The 25,239-nt window shown below is 38.9% G+C and overlaps 2 protein-coding genes across 3 annotated transcripts; one reads left to right on the top strand and one right to left on the bottom strand.

Moving 5' to 3' along the window:
* The first annotated feature begins 184 nt into the window (after positions 1-184).
* On the top strand, positions 185-9,976 carry styk1a (serine/threonine/tyrosine kinase 1a). Of its 2 annotated transcripts, XM_026348010.1 has the most exons (11): positions 185-418; positions 1,070-1,158; positions 2,728-2,780; positions 4,783-5,022; positions 5,098-5,334; positions 5,467-5,648; positions 6,105-6,185; positions 6,393-6,607; positions 7,165-7,205; positions 7,340-7,436; positions 7,915-9,976. In XM_026348010.1, the coding sequence occupies exons 3-11, from the start codon at positions 2,729-2,731 to the stop codon at positions 8,108-8,110; spliced, it is 1,341 nt and encodes a 446-aa protein (XP_026203795.1). In that variant the 5' UTR covers positions 185-418; positions 1,070-1,158; position 2,728; the 3' UTR covers positions 8,111-9,976. The 2 variants fall into 2 exon arrangements, with proteins under 2 accessions (XP_026203795.1, XP_026203796.1); XM_026348011.1 differs by lacking the exon at positions 1,070-1,158.
* Positions 9,977-11,435: 1,459 nt separating this feature from the next.
* On the bottom strand, positions 11,436-24,275 carry LOC113154016 (polyhomeotic-like protein 1). The gene is made up of 15 exons (XM_026347994.1): positions 24,216-24,275; positions 20,823-20,947; positions 19,462-19,572; positions 18,738-18,809; positions 18,405-18,533; positions 18,134-18,298; positions 17,956-18,037; positions 16,685-17,670; positions 16,148-16,283; positions 15,551-15,738; positions 14,895-14,985; positions 14,170-14,257; positions 12,755-12,956; positions 12,038-12,245; positions 11,436-11,915 (listed from the first exon to the last, which is right to left on the bottom strand). The coding sequence occupies exons 2-15, from the start codon at positions 20,943-20,945 to the stop codon at positions 11,764-11,766; spliced, it is 2,733 nt and encodes a 910-aa protein (XP_026203779.1). The 5' UTR covers positions 20,946-20,947; positions 24,216-24,275; the 3' UTR covers positions 11,436-11,763.
* Positions 24,276-25,239: the final 964 nt, after the last annotated feature.

The following is a 25,239-nucleotide window of genomic DNA, read 5'->3' as shown; positions in this document are numbered from 1 at the left end:
TCCATGTCTGTCAAGTTGACAAGCAGAGTCAGCTGTGTGGAAACTGGACCCACACACACAGCAAATACAATATGACAACAAGCTGCAGCAGGTGATAAGAGTGACAAAGAAAGTGCTGGAGGTGTGTGTGGGTGTGGCCAACCTGAGAATGAGAGGCATTAGGAAAGACGTGAGTGAGAAAACACACTGTACTGGTGACAGCAAAGTACACAGTAACATCTCCATCAACAATGAAAACATTTTGCTTGTGGATATTGCTGCACACTCCAGAATAACTAGGAAAACATGAAAACTGAGAAAGTGGACTAAATGTCTCCTATCGCTCTATATTATGGCTCACAGGGGCAGCAAACTATATGCTTTGGATAAAGGGACCACACAGAGATTAACACCTAAACAGTACCAGACAGCCAGTGAGGTAAGATGGAGGAAATAAATGTTATGAAAGTTTGACTAAAATCAGCAACTAATCTGTGATGTGATTTTCTTGGTTTGCAAACACGTTTCTCCTGAAATCGAAGCAATACAAGAAACTTTACTGTAAGTCACTATGTGAGCTCTATTCACATATTATTATACAGCAGGCTGCTTTTGTTCACCGGCACTCCATTTTTGTGGTATTCTGCATGTGCTTAAAGGTATATGTACTAGTATTTATGTACAATTTGTTGTATCACCCTATGTGATATGTGCATCTTCTTCATCTATCTGAAGTGCCCATGTGCTTCAAGACATTTTGCTTTTATGTGTGTTTACATGAGTAGGTCACAGCATATTTTAATGTCTGCCAATGTTGTGAGCTAATGTGATTGACCAGTAGTTTTGTCATGCAAGCCAGTGTGTGTTGATGCAGAAGAGAACCTGCTGCATGTGCTTGTGAGAGAACAATGTAGACAAACTGGTTTGGTGGGACCCAGTTCATTGGAGAAGCTGAGTTGTTTTAAAAAATTCCAACTACGTACCAGTATCTCTGTGTAGGTGTCTGTGTGACATTAGGAGGATGACGTTGCATAATTTGTAAAATGAAGTGACAAACACACTTGGACATCTAGTTTTCATTTGTCTTTAGTCTTCACTCCATAACTGACACTGCTTAACATAACATGCGTTTGACTGCGTTTGGTGAAACCATTCTTCAGATGACCCGAAAAAGACAAGGTAGGCTTGGAACCAGTTTCTTAATGAGAATTCAACTTACAACTTACAAGCTGCTCATAAACAAAAGCACATTTTAAAGATGAACATACGTCAAGTATATCTTATATATAACCTGCATTTCAATACCACACTTTGTTTTTTATTTTAAGGGATTCCTGTCAAATTAAAATATCAAACAATCTTAAACTTTATATCTTGTGTTAGTGTTCAATAATGATCAACTCAGATTACAACAGATTGCTACACGTAGCATTAGCTACAGCTGAAACTCACAGAGACAATGTTTTCATTCCGTCAGTCTGATGACACTCTTCTGTTATCACCTTTACAAAGTGGTTTCTGTGCCACACTGGAAGCAGTACTTCACACCTTAATGGGTGTCCCTTGATTCAAATTCCACATGTGAATATGTATCTACTAGTTGTGTAAGATATGTTTGTTTAAAAACACCTGTGACACCAGTTCAAATATACATAAGCAGATGTGCTGAGGGGATAATTCCACACTAGAAAACTCCAGTTCAGAACACGCACTCACCTTCTCTGTAACTTCATAGCTATATTGTTGTTTGTTAGTCAAACTGTCAAACTGCACAAGCCTTAGTGAGGTTGAAATGTACATACAGTGGCAAGAAAAAGAATGTGAACCATTTCGAATGTCATGGTTTTCTGCATTAATTTGTCATACAATGTGAGCTGATCTTCATCTAAGTCAAGAGTATTAAAAATATGATGTGCCCAAAGTAGTAACAAAAGAAGTCTGATCTTTCATGTCTTTATAAGAACAACCATAAAAACCTCACAGTGCTACTGGCACCCTTTGAAGAATGACCTCAAAAATGCTATTTGAAATCAGGTTAGCATAAGTTAAGAAAATTAATTCACGTTAATGTTACAGTTGTTTACTTAATGTGGGGTAACCACTCAAGGTTTGGTGAAAACGCTGCTAGCACTGATTAGATCGGTTTGGGTAGTAGAGACTATTTGTTATATAGATGCAATCATTTAACTAAAATACCAGTAAAAACAACTACTTTGATGTAAGACCTTTGAAATAAACAACAGTTCTAGGATCATGCTAAGATTAAACATAACTATGTGATTTGAGAAGTTTAATGGGTTGCTGAAATGCCAGGTTACCATTTCAAGGCTTTTATAGATTTTGGATAGCAGCTGAGAAATGGTAATACTGATCTGTGCTTCTGGATTATCAGTAAAATGATAGCACGCAGAAAACAAGCCATCAAGCACCCCTTTTAATATTTGTTATTTGAGTCCAGATAAAAAAAAGGTCACAGTTTATAATTGCTATCTCAGTGTAAATAGAAAAAGGACCACTGCTAATATTTACATTATTTTCTAGAAGTTGATCATTAATAGCCAGCATCTCTCTGGGTGTGTGCTCTGCTGTTTAATAATCTTCACAGATAGCTTGTCAAACACAGCTCAACTCTGCAATTGCTACTATATAGTTATCAGAGAAGCTAATGCTGCATAACTTTGTAAGCTCAGGGGATTTAGGGTGGCTGCTAATAGTAATGTTGATCTGTGCTCTTCTCTTCCTCTCCAGCATGTCATCCAACTCCACGACCACTACATGTGCACCCAACGACACCCTCTGTAGTAAGACCTGTTCACTGTTCTTGTCTCATCATTATCATCCTCATCTTATTTCTCTGTTACTTGATTTACAGTCCCTTATTTGATTCACATAAGAATAGCTACTCATTTCTGCAGTAAATGAGCAGTAAGCAGATTAAAGGCTTCATCTGAGATCATGTTGACATGATATCTATAGTTACCCAGTTGTTCTAGTAACCAATCGAAAAACAAAGCGTTTGTGTCAGTACAATGATGTTGCAGCAACCAGATCCCAGGAAATGTCCCATGAAATACTGTAAGTCAGAGTAATGTGTGATTAAGTAATAACTCACCCATACTGCTGTGAAGTCTTTGTGATCACAAAGTTAATCATTATATTTAGATCAGACAAACCACATTCTGTATCTTTAGGCTTCACAGCAGATCACGTTTATATTACATTATTGTAGAACTAGTGGTGTCAAGTGCTAAAAATGATCTAATTACATATGTACGTGATTAATCAAAATTAATTAGATGTTTATGTTTTTGCTGTAAAAGTATTTAATACCCTAAATATATTTTGGCAGACAAGTGAAAACGTATTATTTTTGTTTCACTACGAATAGAACAGACTAGAAGCGCCACATGTCTGAGGGAAGGGGTGGCCAACCCTGGTTCTTGAGGGCCACTGCCCTGGTGGTTTTTAAACAATTTCTGCGTTTACAGCTTTCTGATTTGCTACACCTGTTCCAGGTAATCATCATTAGGAAGAGAGGCAGGACAATTGTCCTCGAGGACCTGGATTGGCTACCCCTGGTATATTAAATAAAATGTGAGACTTCAAGCTCAAACAGAAGTATTAAATCAGACTGACAAGAAATTAAGGTCAATCTACAAATCTGTCACCACACCTAAGAATGTGCCTTAACCAGAACATGATATTTACACAGATCAATGGATTAAATATTCTAGTTCCAACAATACCCAACGAAACTGTGTCTAACCAAGAAAACATTTATATCTTACTCAGTAACAGCTACACAAATTATTTTAGTGGGTGGAAACAAATACAGCAACGAAAACAGCAGCTCAGCAGGGAAAAGCATAAAATCTAAGAATAATAGGTGTCTTAATCCAATATTCTGGATGCCAGTGTATGACTCATTCTAGTACGCCCCCACCAGTCTTACTGTCTAATTGCAGCCTATGTGTTAAGTTGACAATGTCGTAAAAATGCAGTAGGACAAAAGTTGTTTTGTTATGAGCCACATGAGACAGGGGGAGTAGTGAGCAATGCAATAGCAGTGCCGAGCAGTTATGTTAAATGCTGCCCACATTCAGAAAAAAAATAAAAATAAAAAATTGAGATCGGTGGAGTGAAACACCTTTACTAAATCATGTTAAGCCAGTTTCAGGTCACAATCTCAAACTATTTAGAGTTTTCATACATAAATAAAAAGAAAACTGATAAGCACAAAACTTGATTGGGACATCAGGAAAAGCCTAACACATGTTGTAGTATTAGTCCATGGTCTAATAAACATGTAGAATATGTTTCCTTCCCAAAAAAATCTATAAAATATCTAGTCATAATATTTTAAGCTATATCACCCAGTCCTACAATCTAGTATTTTAATTTGAAAGGTAAATAAAGGTATGACCAAAACATTTTTAGACATGTATTGTAGCACACTAATCATAATTAAATGTCCCCAACCCTGCAACCCAACCACCCTGCTCCACAGGAAACAGTGAATGTTAAAGATAGAATGTCAACACTTCAGAGATGTAACCTGTTTATCAGCATACATACGGATCCTGTCCGAGTGCCCATAGAAGCCCAAACCTTTATTTGAAATGATGAGACACATATGCATAAACACAGGGTTGAAAGAGTTGATGACGGGAGCAGCATCTATTCACTGTAGCAGAAATAAAATGTATTTTGTGTGACAGGCCTAATCAGATCAATTTGTCATTAACAGCATGTTTAACATGACAACTTCTTTAACATGATATCTATTGCTTCTTTCTTTCTCAGCAATAAAGGCACATGAACTAGAGATAATAATCGTCCCTTCAATTCTCCTCGGGTTAACCCTGATCACCTTAGTGGCTGTGTGTTTCTTGAGGTTTTGTCCAAGTCGGAAGCGAAGTCGGACCACAGCCCCTCGGCACTACAAAAGCCCACAACACAGTCATGCACACAGGGACACCCATAGGCACACAAACAGACACACACACAGGCACAGCCATAGACATAACCTTACAGGCATTGACGGTAAGCAAACATAACTTTGTCCGTTTTCTCTCCTAGTCTTGTTATGTTTTTAACTCTAACTCTGTCTTTCAATAGCACCCCCAGGTATAAACCCACTGGAACATGAGCAGCTGCCAATGTCAGTTCAACAAGTTCAGCATAATGCCAAGACAACTCTGGCTGCAGTACCACAGACGTCCACACAGAGGCAGGCTAGTTCCTTTAGCCATGTCACTATTCTGCCACAGACCTTACCCAGCAACCCTAACGACCCAGTCAGCGTCTACAGAGCACAGAGGAACAACAGACATGTCATTCTAAGGGTGCTAAAAGGTAACTAAGCTGTACAATGTCAAATATCAAACACAGAGGTCTACTGCTTACTGCAGAAGAAGAACACTACTTCTCAGTGACTGGTTAAAAAACAAAACACCACAATATTCCAACATCTAAATTCTTCTCCAGAATCATCAAATAGAAGTGAGAAGCAGCAGTTTTTGGGTTTTGCTTCCTTCCTGTCTCAACTGGGGCCTCACCCTTTCATACCTGCACTGCTGGATGTGAATTCAGTGCAGCCACCACTAAGGATTGAGCTGGAAGAGCTCCAACACAGAGACCTGCTGGGATTCCTGTGGAGATGTAGAACGGTACTGTTGTCTAATTCTTATCACTTACTCACTTCAGGGTGTGTGCTAAATTCAGAAGCTATATTTCTTTGAATAAACTAAAGGAAAACTTGAAATCTCTAATAAAGTGTTGATACATTTTCAAATATATCAGCAACTCAAACCAAATCAATTTTACAGAAGAGTACTGAATACTGTTCAATACATTTGATGGTTGACTTTGAAATTGTAATATTCTTAAAGTAATAACTGCTTTTTGCCTTTGTGGGGCAGTGTAGGAAAAAAATATCTTAAAGCTGATGGACAGCAATAGCATATTTACCCATTTCTAATACGACACAGACAAGTTCGACAAACATATCATGTCAGTGTGGGGTATCTGGACTAACATAAAAAGCAGATCAGGTAGTCTGACTTAAACCGCGGCAATCTTGCTAACAAAGACTGACTAACATTTTTTCTTCCTGGTCTCTGAAGGATAACTCGGGTTTAGACTCTTCACATGGAATGACAGAGAAGAGGATCTTCAATATGGCAGGACAAGTGGCTTCTGCTCTGGTGGGTATAATTGCTATCTGTGTCCAATACTGTATTTATGTAAATTATCTGAGGGAGTTGATATATACATTTCTTATTCCTTGTTGTCATATTTAAGTTAAAGTATGTAAATGTTTCTGTCCAGTTCTCAGTATGCCATCATAGTGGCAGGTACTGAAAGTCATAATGTCAAGCATCTTACCCTGTCTTTAACACATCTACACACAGGAGTACCTGCACAGTCAGAGCTGCATCCATGGCAACATAGGAGCTCGCAGTGTTCTGGTTGGTGCAGATCTGACAGCAAAGCTGTGGGGACTGAGCGCAGCTTACCGCAGGAAAACACAGAATGGCTCAACGGGAGAAGTGGACGACATGGAGCTAAAGAAGTGGCAGGCACCTGAAGTGTTAGCCAGGAGAAGTGTCAGTCAGAGCAGTGACATGTAAGTATCTAAGCACTGTGTCAGAATGTTAAATAACACAGAAGATGACTAAATATAAAATATGACACTAAAACATGTCAGCTAAAGTTTTCAAAGAGGAAGCTAGGTGGTACAGTTTGATTATTCTAGCTGATCCCAGGATGTTGAACAACTGACTTATTTGAAATAATATTCGTACTGACTGACTACAACTGTGTTTAACAAAACTATAACATCAGCAGTATATGGTCTATTTAATACAAAGATTTTTTATATAATGAAGAAAGTAAAAACACACAGATTATAAACTCATGAGGTTGAAAAGTAAAAGCTCAGATGTGTTTCAATGTGTCCCCTCACATCTCTGTTGCAAGATTTGGATTAATAAACAATTTAAAACATGTTTATTAATCTAAATCTTGCAAAATAAAATTTCAAATGATCAGTACTTCAATGCCAAAGACAACATGTGGATTCTACACCAAAACTGTAACCCATGTATTTTAATAGGTAATATAATACTAAGGTCATATCCTTTTTATGGACATGATACACTTAGATAACTTTTTTTCACACAGATGGTCCTTTGGCGTTCTTCTCTATGAAATGGTCACATTGGGTGAGTGTTTAATTCAATATAACAAGTTAGGTTTTTTATTAAGAATGAGAATTGACCTGTAATACAGACAAAACAGATACTATGGATATATAATGGTTTTCCTTCTAATACATGTAGTAATTCTATGTAAACAGGTGACCCACCATTTGCTCAGGTCTTGTCGACTGAACTTCTACAGTATCTCCAAAGGGGAAAGCATCTCAAACGGCCAGCTGCCTGCTCCAGCTCACTGTAAGATACAACCTGAAATCTTTAAAACAGGTGTTGTAAGGATTAACAGGTGAAGGTTAAAATAGTTATTACACTGTTTTTAATTTGTTTTTTCCCCAAGTGTCAACTCAATCAAAACAAACATGGCGGCCGGCTAACTAGCTTAATTTGTAGTAAAGAGTTGCAATGAAACAGTTAATGCTGTGAAGAACCCAGATGTTAGGATGAGTCAAAAAAGAAATGAGATTTTTAAACCACTTTTTTGGGTTTTCATACAATATTTAAGTCAACAATTTGGCGCTAAACTTAAATAAGGTAACGTTAGCCAGGTTAGAGTTAGCCAATGGCCAACGGCTAACGGTAGCTTGTCAGCTAGCTAGCTTTTTAGTTCCAGACCTCCCAACGGGATAATGTATTTCTAAACTAAGTACCGACATACACAATCTTTTTTCGCAGGGTTTCTTAATTGAAACGTGTTTTATCTCTCTCTTACTGCCAGGTACTCCATCATAAAGTCCTGCTGTCAGTGGAACTCACAACAACGTCTCTCCATGTCTAATCTGATCCGGACGCTTCAGGCGGGAGAGCAATCAGCCAATGAGAGGACACTTATTACAGTGGCTGAACCAATAAACACCGAGAGATACCTGAGAGAGGCGGGATATGGAGATGCGTACAACTATGCTGTGTTTTGATTGGCTGAAGGGCCATCACTCAGGGATGTTGCTGCAAAGATGAAGAACTACTGAAGAAGAACTTTATTCAAAATCGCACCTTAGAAATAATATTTCATAAATTGTTGTTGGTACTTCTGGAAAATAGCATTATAAAGCACATAGCATTAGTTGTTTTATTTTAATATGGTAAACAGTTGGGTACACAGACAACAGAAGAGTGTGTAGTGACCACAAACAGAGTGGGTGCACATCTTACTGTATATGCATAATATATGGACTGGAAATATACCTTAAAGGTTTAATATATTGAAGGAATATTAAAAAATGTATGTTTTCTGCACTTTTCAACAGTACCAAAAGAGTTGTTTGTGAAGATAGTAAATAGACGAATGCAATCCAGCTGATGATCAAATGTCACATGGAAAAACAAAGTGGAAATATTTCTACACAGTACTTATTTAAAGGTCCTGTTTATATTGGGATTCCCACACTGTGTGAACTGTGCAGTCAAGCCCCGACTTGCAATATTAGCAACTGATCAGTTTCAAGCAATGCTAAAGAAAAAATAATAACACATGAAAACGCAACACCTACAAACCAGATATGGTCTTTTCTCATTTGCCAGAGTTGTGGGTGCAGACTGAAAGCAAAGACTGTAATATACACCTTTTACACCTTAGTTCTCCCATATCAAAAATGAAAACACAAGCATCACACAGTTCCTTCATTATTTATTTGCATGATAATTTTGGTAACCTCTCCTCATCAAACTGAGTCTCTCCAAGATTTTGCAGTTTCTCATTATTGCAAACAAAGGCATTTTGATTCTGACATAGATGCTTCATAAAAAAAAGAAAACCTTTGCAGAATCAGCTGTCATTTTGTGAGAAAAGTGCTACTTCTCGGGAGATTGATAATTGAATGAATAATGTTACAACAGCCGGCCGGTTAACAAATGTTACACTGGGACCCACTGCAGAACTGCAATGTCTCCAGCTAGAAATAGTAAATGCTTGTAATGTAGTACAAGTGCTTTTTTTTTTTTGGTCTTCATGATACGCTGCAAAACCTGCAGATTTAAAGACTCCAAAATCCGGGGGCGACTACGAAATATAAAAACACACAGCTATGAAAGACTATCATTCTTTTGGAAAGAAAATACTGTAATAGCCACAGTCACTAACAATGAAGCCAAAGATAGCTAACTAGACAGGTACAGTAAATACTGTTGGTGGTTACACGCTATGTGACAAAGCTATGAGGAAGACGGCAGGTTTCCTTGATTAAGGTAGCTACTATTCAGTCACGCTTTTTGGGAAAGGCAACAAATGTCTTTGCTTGAAATAACAATTGTAAAAAAATTAAGCACTAATATAAAACAAGGAATGATATGACAAGCAGTTAAAAAACAGGTAATCCTCATCTAAACCTACAGAAGAGACTAGTGAGAAAGGCCACAAGGTTCACGTAAAGATAACATGAGAAAACTTCTACAGTAAAAAGCTTAAACAAGGCAGTCCCGCAAACAAATGTGCATTTAAATATAAAGGCAAACTGTACACTTATTACAGTATAGATTAAGGTTTTCTCAATCACACATTCATTCATTTAGATTTAGGTATGATGTTTTTAACATAGGTCCACGTGTCTACCAGCATGTTATTCTACATGGACTGTCTATGTTTTTTCATTTCATATCCATCTTTTTCTTTGAAACAAGTCCATGTTGTTTCCCTTTGCTCACACTGTCAGACAGCTCAAGAGCAGCTGGTTGTACCATTTGATAAAGGGCGACACTGAATTGCCTAACAAAACAAAATAATCACAGATTTTGCAGGTTATAGATCTTCAGAGAACGGTACGTTCTCAGTAAAAAAAAACAAACAAAAAAAACCCAACAGTGTTTTTGTCGACTGCTCTGTATGAGAAAATCATAAATAACACTGTTTTTGCACTATTTTTCCCATTGTAATATAAAATGCTCTCCGATCCTTGAGGACTCTGACTCTTAGTATTTCTGCAGCTTCTACCCTGTACCCTCACTGTACCCTGTAAGTTACTGTTTCCAAAATGAAAGTGTCACCATTTACACATGATGATGATGATGATGACGCCTATTCATACAAAAACCATTATGGTGTTGAAAGTTCCAGCTTATTACATATACATAAATCTGAGAGCTCCCCTTGCACAATACTTTTTGATAATAAAATAAACGGTAATTTAAAATGTAAATTAATCAAATGCTGCATGTTTCCTATCTGCACTTCTGTCTTAAGTCCTGTGTTGACTTTAAACCAGCTGAAGGGGCTTCAAACAAAAACAGGTTTCATAAAAAGCAATGAGTGCTAATCTAGAACCTCTAAAAAAAATATAGAATCCTGAATTTGAAGCTAAGAGCTAAGAGAGAGGGCAGGTTTTTTTTAAACAACTTTCCTGAACAATAGGATATATTAAATGAAATAATTATGTTCTTTTATATGTTTTTTCCTGTTATCGTTTCCTTTTAGTAAAACCTGAATCTACAAACCCAGAAATAAACGGTCTTTTTCTAAAATGCAATAAAAAAAACTAATTATGTGATTTGTGAATTAGCTATTTATCTGAAAAGCAGAGATTTCAAAAGTTTTTGAAAAATGTTATTTTATAAGCTAATCTAGAGTTTGATGCCTATGTTGATGTACTATGACTGGGTAAAGAAGGAAAACAAGAAAACTCTATTACACAAAGTGTAGAAAATGTATGGAAGTATGAAACTAAGTATTGTATCCAGTAGGAATGAGCGATTATTTCACTTAGAAAACTAACAATAAGTGTCCTCAGTTCAAAAACAATTAAAAAGTCTAAGTAAAAGGAAAGATGATGTAACACAGCAGTAAGCATGAACTTTGTTAAACTCTGAGTGTGATCAGGCCTCAAACTCCAACTTTACTTATATTTACAAACTACAATTAAATTAGTCACTGAAAATCTTTTCTTGTGCTGTTGCCAGATAAATAAGTTTGCATCTTAGAAAAAGTCCCAACCTCTCTGATAACGGGGTTCTTTGTAGGTTAAGGTCTGTGAAAGTCCCATCTGTTTTTATTACTGAAAATGTGAAATCCTGTGCAATACTGTAAATGAAATCTTTTTCCTAATTTGCTCATTAAAAATTACAAGTGATTTCATCATTGAAAATACATTCAAAACCTTCATTTATGATTTGTTATGACTGACATAAGATTGAAATTGTGCATGTTAAATAAAAAATAAAATCGCTTGGTAAAAACTGTTTCTGAAAGAATATGGATTTTGTGCAGAGACAGCATTTTTGGAGGCATACAGTACGTGTTTGCCTAAGTAGTGTTTTGCAGCTCACAGAGGGATTTGCAAGAAACTGACAACGTTTCTGTGCAAATGTGACGATTGAAAATGCGGTGAACACACACCCACACACACACACACGCACCCACCCAGGGACACACAGGGAACATAGCAACAACAGATTCAAGTGCTGCAGCTCCAGTTTGGGCTTAAGAGCCTTGCCTTTGTTACTGAATATGACCTGTACTACATACATTCACCTGCAGGACTTAAGCTCCTCTGGAACCAGTTCCATATTTAAACAGGAGCACAAAACAGGAGTTTGGGAGGAAAGCCCAGAACTTGACTTTTCTGCGTGGTGGATTATATCAGTCTCTCAGATTGTTGATGTGGGCGCAGATCTTGAGGGCGGGACCGAGCTTGATGTTCATGGTCGACATGAGATGTTCCTCCTTCAGCAGCAAAAGGGCCTGTCCATCAATCTCCTGTGACAGGAACTGGGAGGCGAGCTCCTCACAGCCTACAGGGACGAGAGAGAGGACAAACACAAATAAAGAACTGACATACAACAGAGACCTCTGACTGAGCTAGAGTAAAACAGACGCAATCAGTGTGAGTGTTTTAATTTGAAGGGCTTCTAACCTTGCAGTGAGGATATAAACTGTGACACATCTTCCACACTCCACTGGGAAGGGCTAGCAGGGAGGCAGCTGGGTGCAGAGCTCTCTGCCGGAAGCGGGGGAGGCGGCTGGTGGCAAGAAGCTGAAGAGGCAGGTGAAAGGGACATGGGGTCGTCTTCATCCTCTTCTCCACTGGACTCCTCGTCCGAATGGCTGGACTCTGAATGGCACTGTGGGAAGGAGAAGCAGAGGAGGCTGTGAGCAAAGGCACGAAAGACGCCTTCTTCAGTCTGTGGGCTCACTGCAAGAAAACTGAAGCAGGTGACAACCTAAACCAGTGTCACTTAAGCCGAATGCTTATCCCTCCACCAGGTGGTTGAACTGGATCAGAAAAACAGCAAAAGTTAACAGCAGAAATTTGTTTATGGACTTTTGTTAATAAATGAAGATCAAGGCTGCACCCGAGTGCGCTGGAATTTCTGATTCTGATACGGAATTCCCAATTTTATTAGGAACTATTTTATTATTAGAGAACGACAATACAAACTTTTTGACTAGTACTTCCTTTCAGAGCACTCTGGTCAAACTATGCTCTGTACGATACCGTTTCCAAACCACTTGTTCTGCATTTCTGACTTGCTAACATCGGCCAACGTAATTGTTTCTCCAACATTAAAAACCTCCAGAGGATTAAATAGTTTTCTATTGTTTTATTTGATCCACATAAGCCCTGGCTCACCTTGACAGGTATCGGTCTCCCTGCTATCTTGGCACTGGCTATTTCTGAGCTGGTCCTGCGGGGAACCCTCCGCCTGGTGATGCCTCCGTCCTCGTCTGAGTTGGAGAGGTGACCTTGGCCTCGATCCCGATCCCGAGTGTGATCCTGGCCTTGTCCTTGACCCTGTCGCATGCAGAAGTGTTGCCTGAAGCTGACGTTGTACCTGGGGAACCAATACATACTGTATCGTAGACAAAGAGTGACATATACGGTACTGAAGCCAAGACGAGCAACACATACAGTACAGTACAATCTCTTTGCACCATCCACTGTATAGAATCTATACACATGTAGAGGGCAAAGGGACAAATGCAGAAGCAGAAGCATAAAATGTAAAATCATATGCTGTTAGCATATAGTTTCAAACAATGCATAAGAAAGCATTGTTTATATAGTCAAACAGAACATAATAGATAAAAAGTACATTTTAAAATGAACCAACAAAAGTACCTGGACACAGATTTAACATGAAAACACACAGAAGTGTACATGTTGTTTTTCTGTGGATGAGGTGGCACTTTCACAGAATTCAAACACAAAAATAAAACATGACAAAGAGAAAACATACACGCTGTGACATAATTCAGCTGTAGCCACCTGGGAATTCACACATAACTGTCACACTTCGTCTGACGTGTTTGTTTTGGGAAGTTGGAAATCTGAGGGGTTCAGTTACACAAAGAGGGTTTCACAGTCTAAGATTACACAGACAAGGTTTTCAGATGAATCCTGAAACCTAAGGGCTTGCACCACTATTAAGTGTTCATGAGGAAAAGGTGGATTTGTCAATTGGAAACATCACCAGAGACATGAATGAAGCACTTAAAAAAGATTAAACAGCAAGACTTACTAGGAACTGTTTATTGTTAATCTGCTGTAGAATAAAAAACGACTAGAATTAAAACAGTATTTTCCATTGACAATCATAGAAAATATATAACAGTATGTGGATTATCTTTTTAATAAAGGACAAACTATCATCACAGAGTCTTGTTAGTCTAGTTGCAGTGAAAATTTAAAAATTAAAATTCAAACTACGGAGACAAATGAAAAGCCAAAAAAGTAAAATGATTTGAGTCAACTACAACAATATGTATCACTCCCTGAGGCAGCTTCGGGATACCAGAAAACCTGGGATAAACCTCAAGTTAGCTGGATAACCCACTAATCTCACTTTATGGCACAAGCCCTTGAACTAAACCTCTGGAAACTGGAAGTAAAATGATTAAAAATAGAACCAAATAGCTAAATAAATATTTCATTTTATTTTCTCTTTCATAAGTAGAGAAGGTGTATCTCACTTCACAGTGTGACAGAACAGTGATTTCTCACATGGCTTCCACTGTGAACACTATATCTCATGCGTGTTGTAGTACCTCTTGGCACAAGACATGGAGCAGAATCGTTTGGTGCCTCTGAACTGGCTGGCTGGAGCAAAGTTTTTACAGTACTCGCATTTCAGCACTGAAATGAGAACAGAGCAGATGGTAAATGGGACATTTTTACAGTTTGACCACGATAAAATATGTTACACAAGTAAACTCAGCTTTCGTCTGCGTCGCTGAGAAACAACCACTCAGTTACAGTCAGAGTTGGGAAATTCCCAGTTTGAAGGTTGTAATTTAAACCCCAGAGCGTTTCTGTGGCTCAACTCGGACAAACAAACGAGGGTCATTTAGCTGCAAAATTTTAACTCCTGCCAATAGTTTCCAAGTTTCCTTGTCAAGTTGTCAAGGTTAACTAGTTAATTGGGACTGTTATCTGGAAAGTGCAAATTAAAACTTAATAGTTAATTAAAACTTACGCTAAGTAAAATACTGCTGTTAAAATCTTTAACCATATGATGCTAACAAGTGAATTTAAATGTATTTTGGGGACTCCTAATATTTTAACGTGCTGTGTTTTTAGTGCTTACAGCTCAAATCCTAAAAAAAGCAACTGAGGGATAAAATCTAACACTGTTTTTCCAACTTGAATGTCTACTTTAGTTCAGTTCTGATCTTTATTGTCATGCAAAAACCAAAATCGAAGCAAAAAACAGTAATTTTCAAGCCACAAACACTGGACGGGAGCAGTACTCTCACAGCAGTCTGGCTGTTACCTGTTGCTGTTGTAACAGTCTCTGACTGGTTGGTGTCAGGACTGTCATTAGTTAAATCCTCACCAGCCGAGTCTTTTACTGGACCACACACCTGTCAATCAAGAAAAAAAGCTCAGTGACTATACACCAAAGACACCAAAGTGTATATTGTCTGAAAGATTTATGCAGGTTTAAACAGATCAGATCTCAAATGAAGACCTTTGTTTAGACCACTGTGAACGCAAATTAAGAACTAATATAGATCTATATGGTAGTAGTAATCTTTTAGAATGTTTTTTCATCAGATACAACAATCTCTGCAGCACCACAGCTTTGAATAGCAACATATAGATGATGTCTCACTGTGTCAGACTTGTAACTAGGCTACAGACAGACCGCAACCTAAAAATAGGAGCCTACACCGAGAAGAAGCCAAATAATTTGTCACATTCACACAAAACAAAGTCCATAAAGGTTTTAGAAAAGGATTCGCTGCTACTGTGTGTGACAGCACAATAAGAGGGCTATAGTGTGATGTTTGCTGCTGGTGCAATAACAGAACTATTAGCAAAGGTGAAGTTGGCGCCTGTCTCTAGACGACACTATGACTAAAGGAAAACAGTTGTATTACACTGCCAGAGGAGATTAGAAACTATTAGAAACTCCTGTGTACTCACAGGGAAAGGCTCTGCTCCTTCCTGGATGACAAAGCCCTCAATGAGGTGTGTAAGGACGTTTGGTTTAACCACGGCTTGAGGAGGAGGAGCCCTCTCTGCCTGACCGCAGCCCCCACGGGACACCGACAGCACTGGAGAGGGAGAGGAGGATGCTGGAGGAGGAGGAGGAGCAGGAGGAGGAGCAGAACCTGGAGGTGTTAAATTGTGTTAAACCAGTCTCACGTTGTTAGAATGAGAATCTGTTTTATTAGCTGCGTGTGCCGAGTGAGACAAAATGAAGACTTTGGTTAAAATTCAAGTTAAAATCCACTTACTTTGACAAATATGACGTGAAACTGCAAATGTATTTTAAAAAAATATAGACTGAGCAATGACGAAGGGAGTGAAGTATAGGAAGTGGAAAGTTTACATCACATGTGCAGCCAGTAAATAGTGGAGAGTAATATAGAACCAAGCATTCTGAAATTTAAAGTGACTGATTGAGGGCACAGATTAAAAAGGTGGCGGCGGATTGTAGTGTAAACTGGTTTGACTGAAGTCTAAAGAGGTAAAATTATCAAGTATGGAGGTGTGCACATATACCTGTGTTGCTGTTACCTGCTTCAGTGGGGTTAGCTGGAACTGCAGAGGTGTGTTCTCTGACCGACTGGATCCGTGGGGGAGAGGGTCCAACTTCATCACTGGCTGAATTAGAGTCTGATTTCCTCTTCAGAGAACCAGTCATCTGCTTTCCCTTAAAATATATACGTATTAGATATAATACGTTAATGCTATTCATTCTTTTAGCTAACATAAAGTTATGCTTCTTGCTGTTAATTTTTTTATTTTAAATCTTTTTCTTCTTCACTGCCTCTGCAGAAGCCCCGCTGCAGTTCATTACCACTGTGCATGGAAACCGCTGCAAGGCTGTGTATGATGTCAACTGCTTCCTCACATGTGGACATAACGTGGACAATGTGGACACATCTGCCAAAGTTTCAAATTTTACAAAATCAAGTTGTCACATTTGCTGTGTAGACTGTCAGAGACCTTTAAGAGCCCCCCCCCCACACACACACACACAGAAAAGGAGCAGAGATTTAGGGACATGAAGCAGATGTGGAAACTTTGGTTGTTTCACAATGAGCCACTGACCTGTGGTGTTTGACTTCCAGCCGAGTCTCCATTGGCGGTCACAGCAGCTGACGCTCCTCTCTGCTCCTCAGTCGTCAGGGGGAGGGGGAGGGAGGAGCGAGACAGCGAGGACGGAGGAGACAAAATGGTGGTGGACTGAGAGGAGGCAGGGCTGGAAGCCAGAGGTCCGTTCTGACTCTGCGCCGAGCTTTGATTGGCCTGTGGATGCACCTGAGACACTTGAGCCAACGGAGGAGCCTCTTGGGGGGACTGAAGCGTCTTTAGCCCCACCCCTCTGCCCACGACTCCGCCCTCTCTGGAAGCGATGGATGCCACCATGGTGAGCAAGCTGGACGAACTGCTGAGGACGGCCGCTCCGTCCTGGCTGCAGCTGCCCCTGGCCAGAGCCAGAGCCTGGGCGTTTCCCAGCGTGCTCTGCCGGGCTCCCACGATCTGTACTGGGATGTGTGGCGGCTGGGGAGGCTGGTTAGAGCTGGTGGCAGGTGGGGGAGCAGGTAGGATGGGAGGAGGGTTCCTAGAAGGCAGCTGGAGGGGCAGGCGGAGCCCCTGCAGAGTTTTAGGTTGGATGGGGATGGGTCCGTTGCCGTGGCCTGATTTCTCTCCACCTAGAGAGGTCTTCTGCAGAGGCTGCACCACCAGAGTCTGAGCGTTGACCGCTGGTTTGATGGTTGCCGTGCCAACCGGGTACCCGTGGGGCTGAGATGCTGTGTTGGATGTCAGGACCAGAGTGTGTGCTGCTGTGGGAGCTGTGGTTCCTGTGGTGAGGGTCCGGGTTCCGTGAAGCAGGAGTTGGGAGAGAGGGATGGAGGAGGTGGAGGACGAGGAGGAGGAGGATGCACCAGACGAGGAAGAGGGATGGGCTTTGAGGTTGGTGGGTTGAGGGTAGGTGGGGATTTTGATGTGGGGGGGCTGGGACTGAGGCTGGCTGGGCTTAGTGGGGGACTGGGGGTTTGACTGGTGGGAGTTTTGGACCAGAGAATAAGCAGCTGTGAAAAAAACAACAACAGAGGAAACAGAAAAAAACAAGTTTTCAGCATTCAACAAATAAAACAAGCATCAACATCACATTCACAGCGTGATCTCTGCTGCCGTACAGTGTGAGCACGCTTCAGTTAGCATTTAGCTCGAAGCATCACAGTGTCCAGCATCACAGAAAGACTAGTTTGACTGAAGACTCTTCATCCCTCCATTGTTATTCTTTTCAGTTTTCATATTACTGGACAGAAGCAGGACGAAGAGTCAAACAGGTTTGATTTTCTGTTCTTCTTTACCCGAGTCACTCCTCTCTGGGGCTTCAGTCTTTACACCCACGGCTTTGGGACTGGACACGCCTCGCACGGCTAGATTCTGCACCTACACAGATAAAGGAACATTGCAGCGTAACACAAAGTTAATGAAAGGGACAAAGTCAGTTGTCATTAAAATCATTAAGACCTTTATTCCACAAACCTGATCATTATCTGATTGGCTGCTGGCAGAGGAAGATGGTGTCACTTCTTGTTGCTGTTGCTGAGCCTGTGGCTGCTGGGCGACGGTTGCCATGGCAGCCGTTGCCGTGTTGCCGGGCATGAAGATGAGCTGTGGAGAGATGGGGGCCCTCAGGGAGCGGTTGACCTGCAGGAGGTCAGAAGAACCATCACACACACAGTCACTGAACCGACACTTTGGACATGACGCTGATGTCAATCACTGATCCTCAGAGAGGTTTGGTGAAGCTCACCCTCAGGTACATTTGTCCCTGCCCCCCTGCCGTCCCACTGAGCACCACTGACTGGCTGATTGTGGACGTTGCTGAAGCGCCCATGGGACGGCTGCTGGTTGTGGACCCTGCTCCAGATGTTACACTGGCCTGTAGAATGGAAAGTGTACAACTTGAGTAATTAGTTTTCAGTCTCGTAAGAAGGTGTAAAATGAAACGTTAAATTACAAAATGCAGCCTGCATTAAGAACAAGTCTATGAAAAGAACTGTGTGCTGCTGTGCTCCTTTAAGCAGGAACAACGAGACGTTCATTTGGTTAAAACACAGAAACAAAAAAAAAAAACAAGACATACAGCTGTGGTGCTGGTGGTCTGAGACGAGCTGCTGCTGGAAGAACTAGACTGACGACTGGCAGCCAGAGTTGCCTGGAGGAAGAGGAAGAGGAAGAGTTTTACAACAAAAATTTCATAAGAGATCAGCTGCAGGAGATGACTGAGCTACTGTGGGGTGTTGTTGTTTTGTCCAAGGACACCTCGACGTGTAGCCAGGACGAACCGGGAGTCAAACCACCGACCCTGAGGTTTACAGATGACCGCACTACCAACTGAGCTACATGTCACCTCAATAATTCCCAGATCTGCTTTTTCTAAATATCACAGTAGACCCATAAATCGAACTAAGCAATCACAGCAGATTCTTTATTTATTACAACATGAAAACATCCTGTGACTTTTTAGTTTTATTTTTCAAGTAGCATTTTTCCTCATGTGCTCCAATGTCTCACTTCAGCCAACCAGACCCTTCAACCACAACCTCATCTTTTTCTAGTGATTTTAACAGTTGCTGGGTTCCTCTTCTAACACTTTTATAACTAAATGTATTAACTTTAACTGGTTCCCAGTTTCTCTGCTACACTTCACCAAGCTCTGCACAGCCCTTTTATGAACTTACAATAAAGTGGAAGCAATAGAACTTACACTTCTACATACCCTCCCCACATTCAAATAAGTAAGTAATTTTACACAAATCGTAGTCACAGTGAAATTAAGAATTGAACTGACATGCACACACCTTTACCTGTTGGACAGCAGCCAGGTTCTGCAGCTGGGCATTGTTGATCTGCTGTTGCAGCATCAGCTGCTGGAAGTACTGCGCTGCATTTGGCTGCCTCTGTAACGCCTGCAGGGCCTGCAGGGAGGAGGAGAAAAGAAAAATGAAGAGACAGTAAAGTGACTGGACAGAGAGGTTACCGGACATAAAAGAAAGGCAGACATGAATAAGACACAGAGTGAGAAGTAAAGAGGATATACTGAGGGAGGATGAAAAGAAGAACAACCAGACCAAAATAACACATGGGAGGAGAGATGTGAGGAGAAATAAGTGCAGCGCCATGAAAAATGAGAGAAAGAAGGAGAGAAGGAAGAGAAACAAGGGCAGAGAGAGCAGAAATTGGGGGCGTAGCAGCAGTAGCAGCCCTCCTGCCAGCTGCCTGATGTATGAGCTGAAGCTCGTACTGTAATAAGTTGTTGGATGAAAGCGAGCGCGGCGGGCTGGATTAGTGTTTGCAGGGTGACAAAGACAGATGGCTGTGCAGGGTGACAGAAGCCCGAGAATATTACAGTGGCTCCATCACACCCTGCAAGACTCTTTCAGCCCCTTTCTCTGATTCGGTTGCTCTCCATCACCGTCTGTCCACTGACTTACGAAATGAATCTGATTTATAAAGACAAGCACGTGCATCTTCACACTCTCTCCACTGTGCTACTGAATCATCATCCTCTGCATGAAACGGAGACAAGGACCAAAACATAAAGTAAGTTTAGCAGCATTTGTAAGTTTAGTATAACCTTATCACTCCCCCATATAATATAACACCCAGCACTCGTTAATCTCACTGCACGTACAGCAAACAGCTGCAACAACATCTGCAGCATTTTGCCTGTTTGTTATTAAAGCAGCTGGGAAAGTAAGAACAGGTCTGCTGAAACCTGAACAAACACGACATAAAAAGACAATAAATGTTTCTTCACAAAGCAGATTAAGTTGCCAGGAGGCCTCAAATGTCACTGAGAAATCAGCAACTGTTTTTCGTGCAACGCAGCAGATTGACTGAATCAGCAGCAGCACAGAAAACAGAAACACTGACTAATTAGGAACGTTTTGATTGATTTGATTATTTTAGACCTGCTCACATGCTCGTTTTTAATAAGTTCACTGCAGTTATTGTTTTAACCTATAAACTCGAGGCAGATAAGTAACTGTGCTGTTGATTAGAGATGCAACTGTTGCTCTTATCATTCAATAAGAAGTGTGTGAAAAAGTTGCTCGAGCTCAAGGTGACGTCTATAAATGTATGATGCTCACAAAACTGGAGGATCCTAATGGGAACACGCAAATATCAGTTTGTTTAAGGTGAATTTAATGCTAGCCTCACCTACCTGCACCGCCTGCCTTTCATACAGAGACATGGAATTCATCGGAGAGGGGCGGGAGCTCGCCCCGGACGCAGCACTCCCATTGGCCGAGGCCCCCTGCTGGTTCTGGTCGCCATCTGTCTCCATGGCTGCAGAGGACGCAGAGGAGCGGAACATCAGTCAAACACCAATGGAAACACACACACACTCACACACACTCACACACTCACTCACACACTCACTCACACACTCACTCACACACTCACTCACACACTCACTCACACACTCACTGTTCCTGACAAACACCACTCCTCACTCAGTCTGTTACACTGAGTCAATATTTGACTGGGTGGTGGACGTTAGCACTGACTGATGTGATCCTGGCTTCACTGAAATGAATTATTTTGCAGTGAAACAACTTTTTTCCTCTTCCATCTTTTTGTTTGACCATTATCTGGCACATGGTCAGAATTCAGGCTCACTGTGTTTAATTCAGCATCACCTGCTGCTCATACCTTTTAAAAGAAGAATTCATTTTATTATAATTATTAATATGTGCTAAAAAAATGTTTATTTGTACCTTTTTTCTGTTGGTATTTATAATCTTCAACTATTAAAGAGAGACGTTTTCATAGGTATCAAAATTAATCTGTGAAAATTTGTGACATTTGTCCATGAAAGTGTTAAATTTGCATCAGGTTGACACAGACTCTGTTAATATATGCTAATGTTTTCAGATATTCATAAGTTCATTTGGTTGTATAACAGTTACATGTTGTTGTATAGAAATACAGTAAATGTTATCAGATCTGGTACTGAGGTTAATTTTTCTCCATAATATCACAGACGTACCACATATAATATCCACATTAAAAGAAAAAAAAAAAAACCAATTCCGACTGCAGCTGATGGTTAAACTAAAAACTCTGCATTTAAATATAAACAACACACACGAAGCATTCAGATTAACAGACATTTGTTGATTGTCTGCAGTGCAACCAAAACTGGACTAAAGCTGATATTAATACCAACCGTATAAAAACCCTAAAGAAGCAGATCAGAGCTAAACAAACTTTGATATGTCTTCAAGTTGCTCACTAGATCCATCCTGGGTGCGACGTTTTTATTTTACAGTGTCTGTGCTGCAATTCCTACTGACTAAAATTTAATTTTAATTTTTCTTCTGAGCTCTGTTGTTAGATTTAATTAAAATTTTTCTATTTTTGCTTTTCTTGCTCTGTTGTTAGATTTTGTTTTATTTATTTTTTATCTAACTGTTGTATTATTTATTTTTTACTGTTATTTTTTATCTAATTGTTGTTAGATTTATTTATTTTTTACTGTTATTTTTATCTAACTGTTGTTAGATTTATTTTTTATTTTTATTTTTCCTCTGATCTCTGTTGTTTTATTTATTTTTTATTTTTCCTCTGATCTCTGTTGTTTTATTTATTTTTATCTAACTGTTGTTTAATTTATTTTTTATTTTTATTTTTCCTCTGATCTCTGTTGTTTTATTTATTTTTATCTAACTGTTGTTTAATTTATTTTTTATTTTTATTTTTCCTCTGATCTCTGTTGTTTTATTTATGTTTTATTTTTATTTTTCCTCTGATCTCTGTTGTTTTATTTATTTTTATCTAACTGTTGTTTTATTTATTTTTTATTTTTATTTTTCCTCTGATCTCTGTTGTTTTATTTATTTTTTATTTTTATCTAACTGTTGTTTAATTTATTTTTATTTTTATCTAACTGTTGTTTTATTTATTTTTATTTTTCCTCTGATCTCTGTTGTTTTATTTATTTTTTATTTTTATCTAACTGTTGTTTTATTTATTTTTATTTTTATCTAACTGTTGTTTTATTTATTTTTTATTTTTATCTAACTGTTGTTTTATTTATTTTTTATTTTTATGTTTTTTTTTTTGTTTTTTTTCCCTCTGATCTCTGTTGTTTTATTTATTTTTTATTTTTATCTAACTGTTGTTTTATTTTTATTTTTTTTATTTTTCCTCTGATCTCTGTCGTTTTATTTATTTTTTATTTTTATTTTTCCTCTGATCTCTGTTGTTTTATTTATTTTTTATTTTTATCTAACTGTTGTTTTATTTTTATTTTTTTTATTTTTCCTCTGATCTCTGTTGTTTTATTTATTTTTTATTTTTATTTTTCCTCTGATCTCTGTTGTTTTATTTATTTTTTATTTTTATCTAACTGTTGTTTTATTTATTTTTTATTTTTATCTAACTGTTGTTTTATTTATTTTTATTTTTCCTCTGATCTCTGTTGTTTTATTTATTTTTTATTTTTATCTAACTGTTTTATTTATTTTTATTTTTCCTCTGATCTCTGTTGTTTTATTTATTTTTATTTTTATCTAACTGTTGTTTTATTTTTATTTTTTTATTTTTCCTCTGATCTCTGTTGTTTTATTTATTTTTTATTTTTATTTTTCCTCTGATCTCTGTTGTTTTATTTTTATTTATTTTTATTTATTTTATTTTTCCTCTGATCTCTGTTGTTTTATTTATTTTTATCTAACTGTTGTTTTATTTATTTTTATTTTTCCTCTGATCTCTGTTGTTTTATTTATTTTTTATTTTTATTTTTCCTCTGATCTCTGTTGTTTTATTTATTTTTATTTTTATCTAACTGTTGTTTTATTTTTATTTTTTTATTTTTCCTCTGATCTCTGTTGTTTTATTTATTTTTTATTTTTATCTAACTGTTGTTTTATTTATTTTTATTTTTCCTCTGATCTCTGTTGTTTTATTTATTTTTTATTTTTATTTTTCCTCTGATCTCTGTTGTTTTATTTATTTTTATTTTTATCTAACTGTTGTTTTATTTTTATTTTTTTTATTTTTCCTCTGATCTCTGTTGTTTTATTTTTATTTTTTTTATTTTTCCTCTGATCTCTGTTGTTTTATTTATTTTTTATTTTTATTTTTCCTCTGATCTCTGTTGTTTTATTTATTTTTATTTTTATCTAACTGTTGTTTTATTTTTATTTTTTTTTATTTTTCCTCTGATCTCTGTTGTTTTATTTGCAGACACACACACACACACACACACACACACACACACACACACACACACACACACACACACTGTTGATTGCAGTTTGCACTGGCTCTGGATGGATCTCTCCCCCCATGCCTGCAGACTTCATTAGGACCCCCCTCCCACCATGACTCCCCCTCCTGTCCCAGCACGGTCTGTCCCCCGTAGCTCGCCCCTGCACCAGCTAAATGCCCCCCTCCCTCTGTGCAGACAAACACCGAGCTAACGTGAGCTAGCTGCCCCCCGTGCATCAGACCAGTTAACGCTGGATCCACCGGAGGCTACTCCTCCTAGCATCCCGCTAGCTGCTGCTGTTGTCTGGCTCCTTCACGGGGCTCCTCGCTCCGTCCTTACCGTCACCGGTCCGGGTCTGGAGCCTCCTCCTGCACCGGCTACAGGCTGGAAACGACGCCGGTGGACTCCGCAGGCTTTTTAATCAACGTGCAGTTTGTTGCTGCTCCTTCTCCTCCTCTGCAGGACGGATGCAGCAGCAGCAGCAGCAGCACTGCTTTTACTGTTTTGCATAAATTTGCAGCTGATGTGTTGTTGGAGGGCAACGCCTCCTTTTTCCGCTGCTCTGCCTTTTCCGGCGCAACGGGATGACGGAGCTGCTGCCGGGGAGAGGGGGACCCCGGCCCCCGGCCCCCGGCCCCCGGTACATACCTGTAATCACAGCCGAACCAGGGACCGTGGTGCACAGGACACACATCAACATCAGCTGTGAGGAACCTGTGGGACACAGGTGAATCAGGTCCTCACTGTTATAACTATATGTCATCAGAGTTCATATGTATTCATCTTTATTCATGTTCATCACAGGGACACATTCCTGAATACATCAGATAGATTTGAATATGGAAGTCCAATTCTGCCACTAGAACGAAAAATAACGTCAAACATATGATAAAAAAGTGTCTTTGTTTTTTTATGTCATCATTTCAACTTAATAATTCAAGTCAAGGTTTTGACTTTTTATCCCATTGTTGAAGCTTTTCCTCTTTATCTTTTATCTTAGTGGTGGAAGTTGACTTCCACAGAGGTGAAGGTGCTTATTAAAAAATAAAGTTTGAAAAACTTTAGTCTTTTCTTTAAAGCAAATACTTACACTTTTACTTAGTGAGTACTGAGTCTGTGTACTCCTGCCACTATAAGTACTTGTGAATTTGTAACAATATTATTTTTGTATTTTTTAATTAATAGGAAAATAGAAACTAATGTGCAGTTTATCACATATAATCTACTTTTAACCTACCTCTGAATTATAGTAATGGACATTAAGAAGTTAATATTAGAAGTTCTTTGCGTTAGTGAACTATGTATGTTAAAAGTTTTTCCTTTAAATTCTGATTAACTGGTAATTTAATGGATGTGAGCCCAC

The sequence above is a fragment of the Anabas testudineus genome, chromosome 11 (assembly GCF_900324465.2).
Source record: "Anabas testudineus chromosome 11, fAnaTes1.2, whole genome shotgun sequence".
NCBI lineage: Eukaryota > Metazoa > Chordata > Actinopteri > Anabantiformes > Anabantidae > Anabas > Anabas testudineus.
The sequence above is the reverse complement of the archived record's forward strand: the minus strand, read 5'-3'. Positions and strand labels throughout refer to the sequence as shown.

Excerpts from the sequence above, each read along its gene's own strand:
- LOC113154016 (XM_026347994.1), bottom strand. The coding sequence starts at position 20,945 with ATGGAGACAGATGGCGACCAGAACCAGCAGGGGGCCTCGGCCAATGGG. Across the intron at positions 15,739-16,147 it reads AGCTAACCCCACTGAAGCAG|GTTCTGCTCCTCCTCCTGCT; the intron begins GTAACAGCAACA and ends TAACACCTCCAG. Across the intron at positions 14,986-15,550 it reads AAGGAGCAGAGCCTTTCCCT|GTGTGTGGTCCAGTAAAAGA; the intron begins GTGAGTACACAG and ends CTTGATTGACAG.
- styk1a (XM_026348011.1), top strand. The coding sequence starts at position 2,729 with ATGTCATCCAACTCCACGACCACTACATGTGCACCCAACGACACCCTC. Across the intron at positions 6,608-7,164 it reads GTCAGTCAGAGCAGTGACAT|ATGGTCCTTTGGCGTTCTTC; the intron begins GTAAGTATCTAA and ends TTTTTCACACAG. Across the intron at positions 7,206-7,339 it reads CTATGAAATGGTCACATTGG|GTGACCCACCATTTGCTCAG; the intron begins GTGAGTGTTTAA and ends CTATGTAAACAG.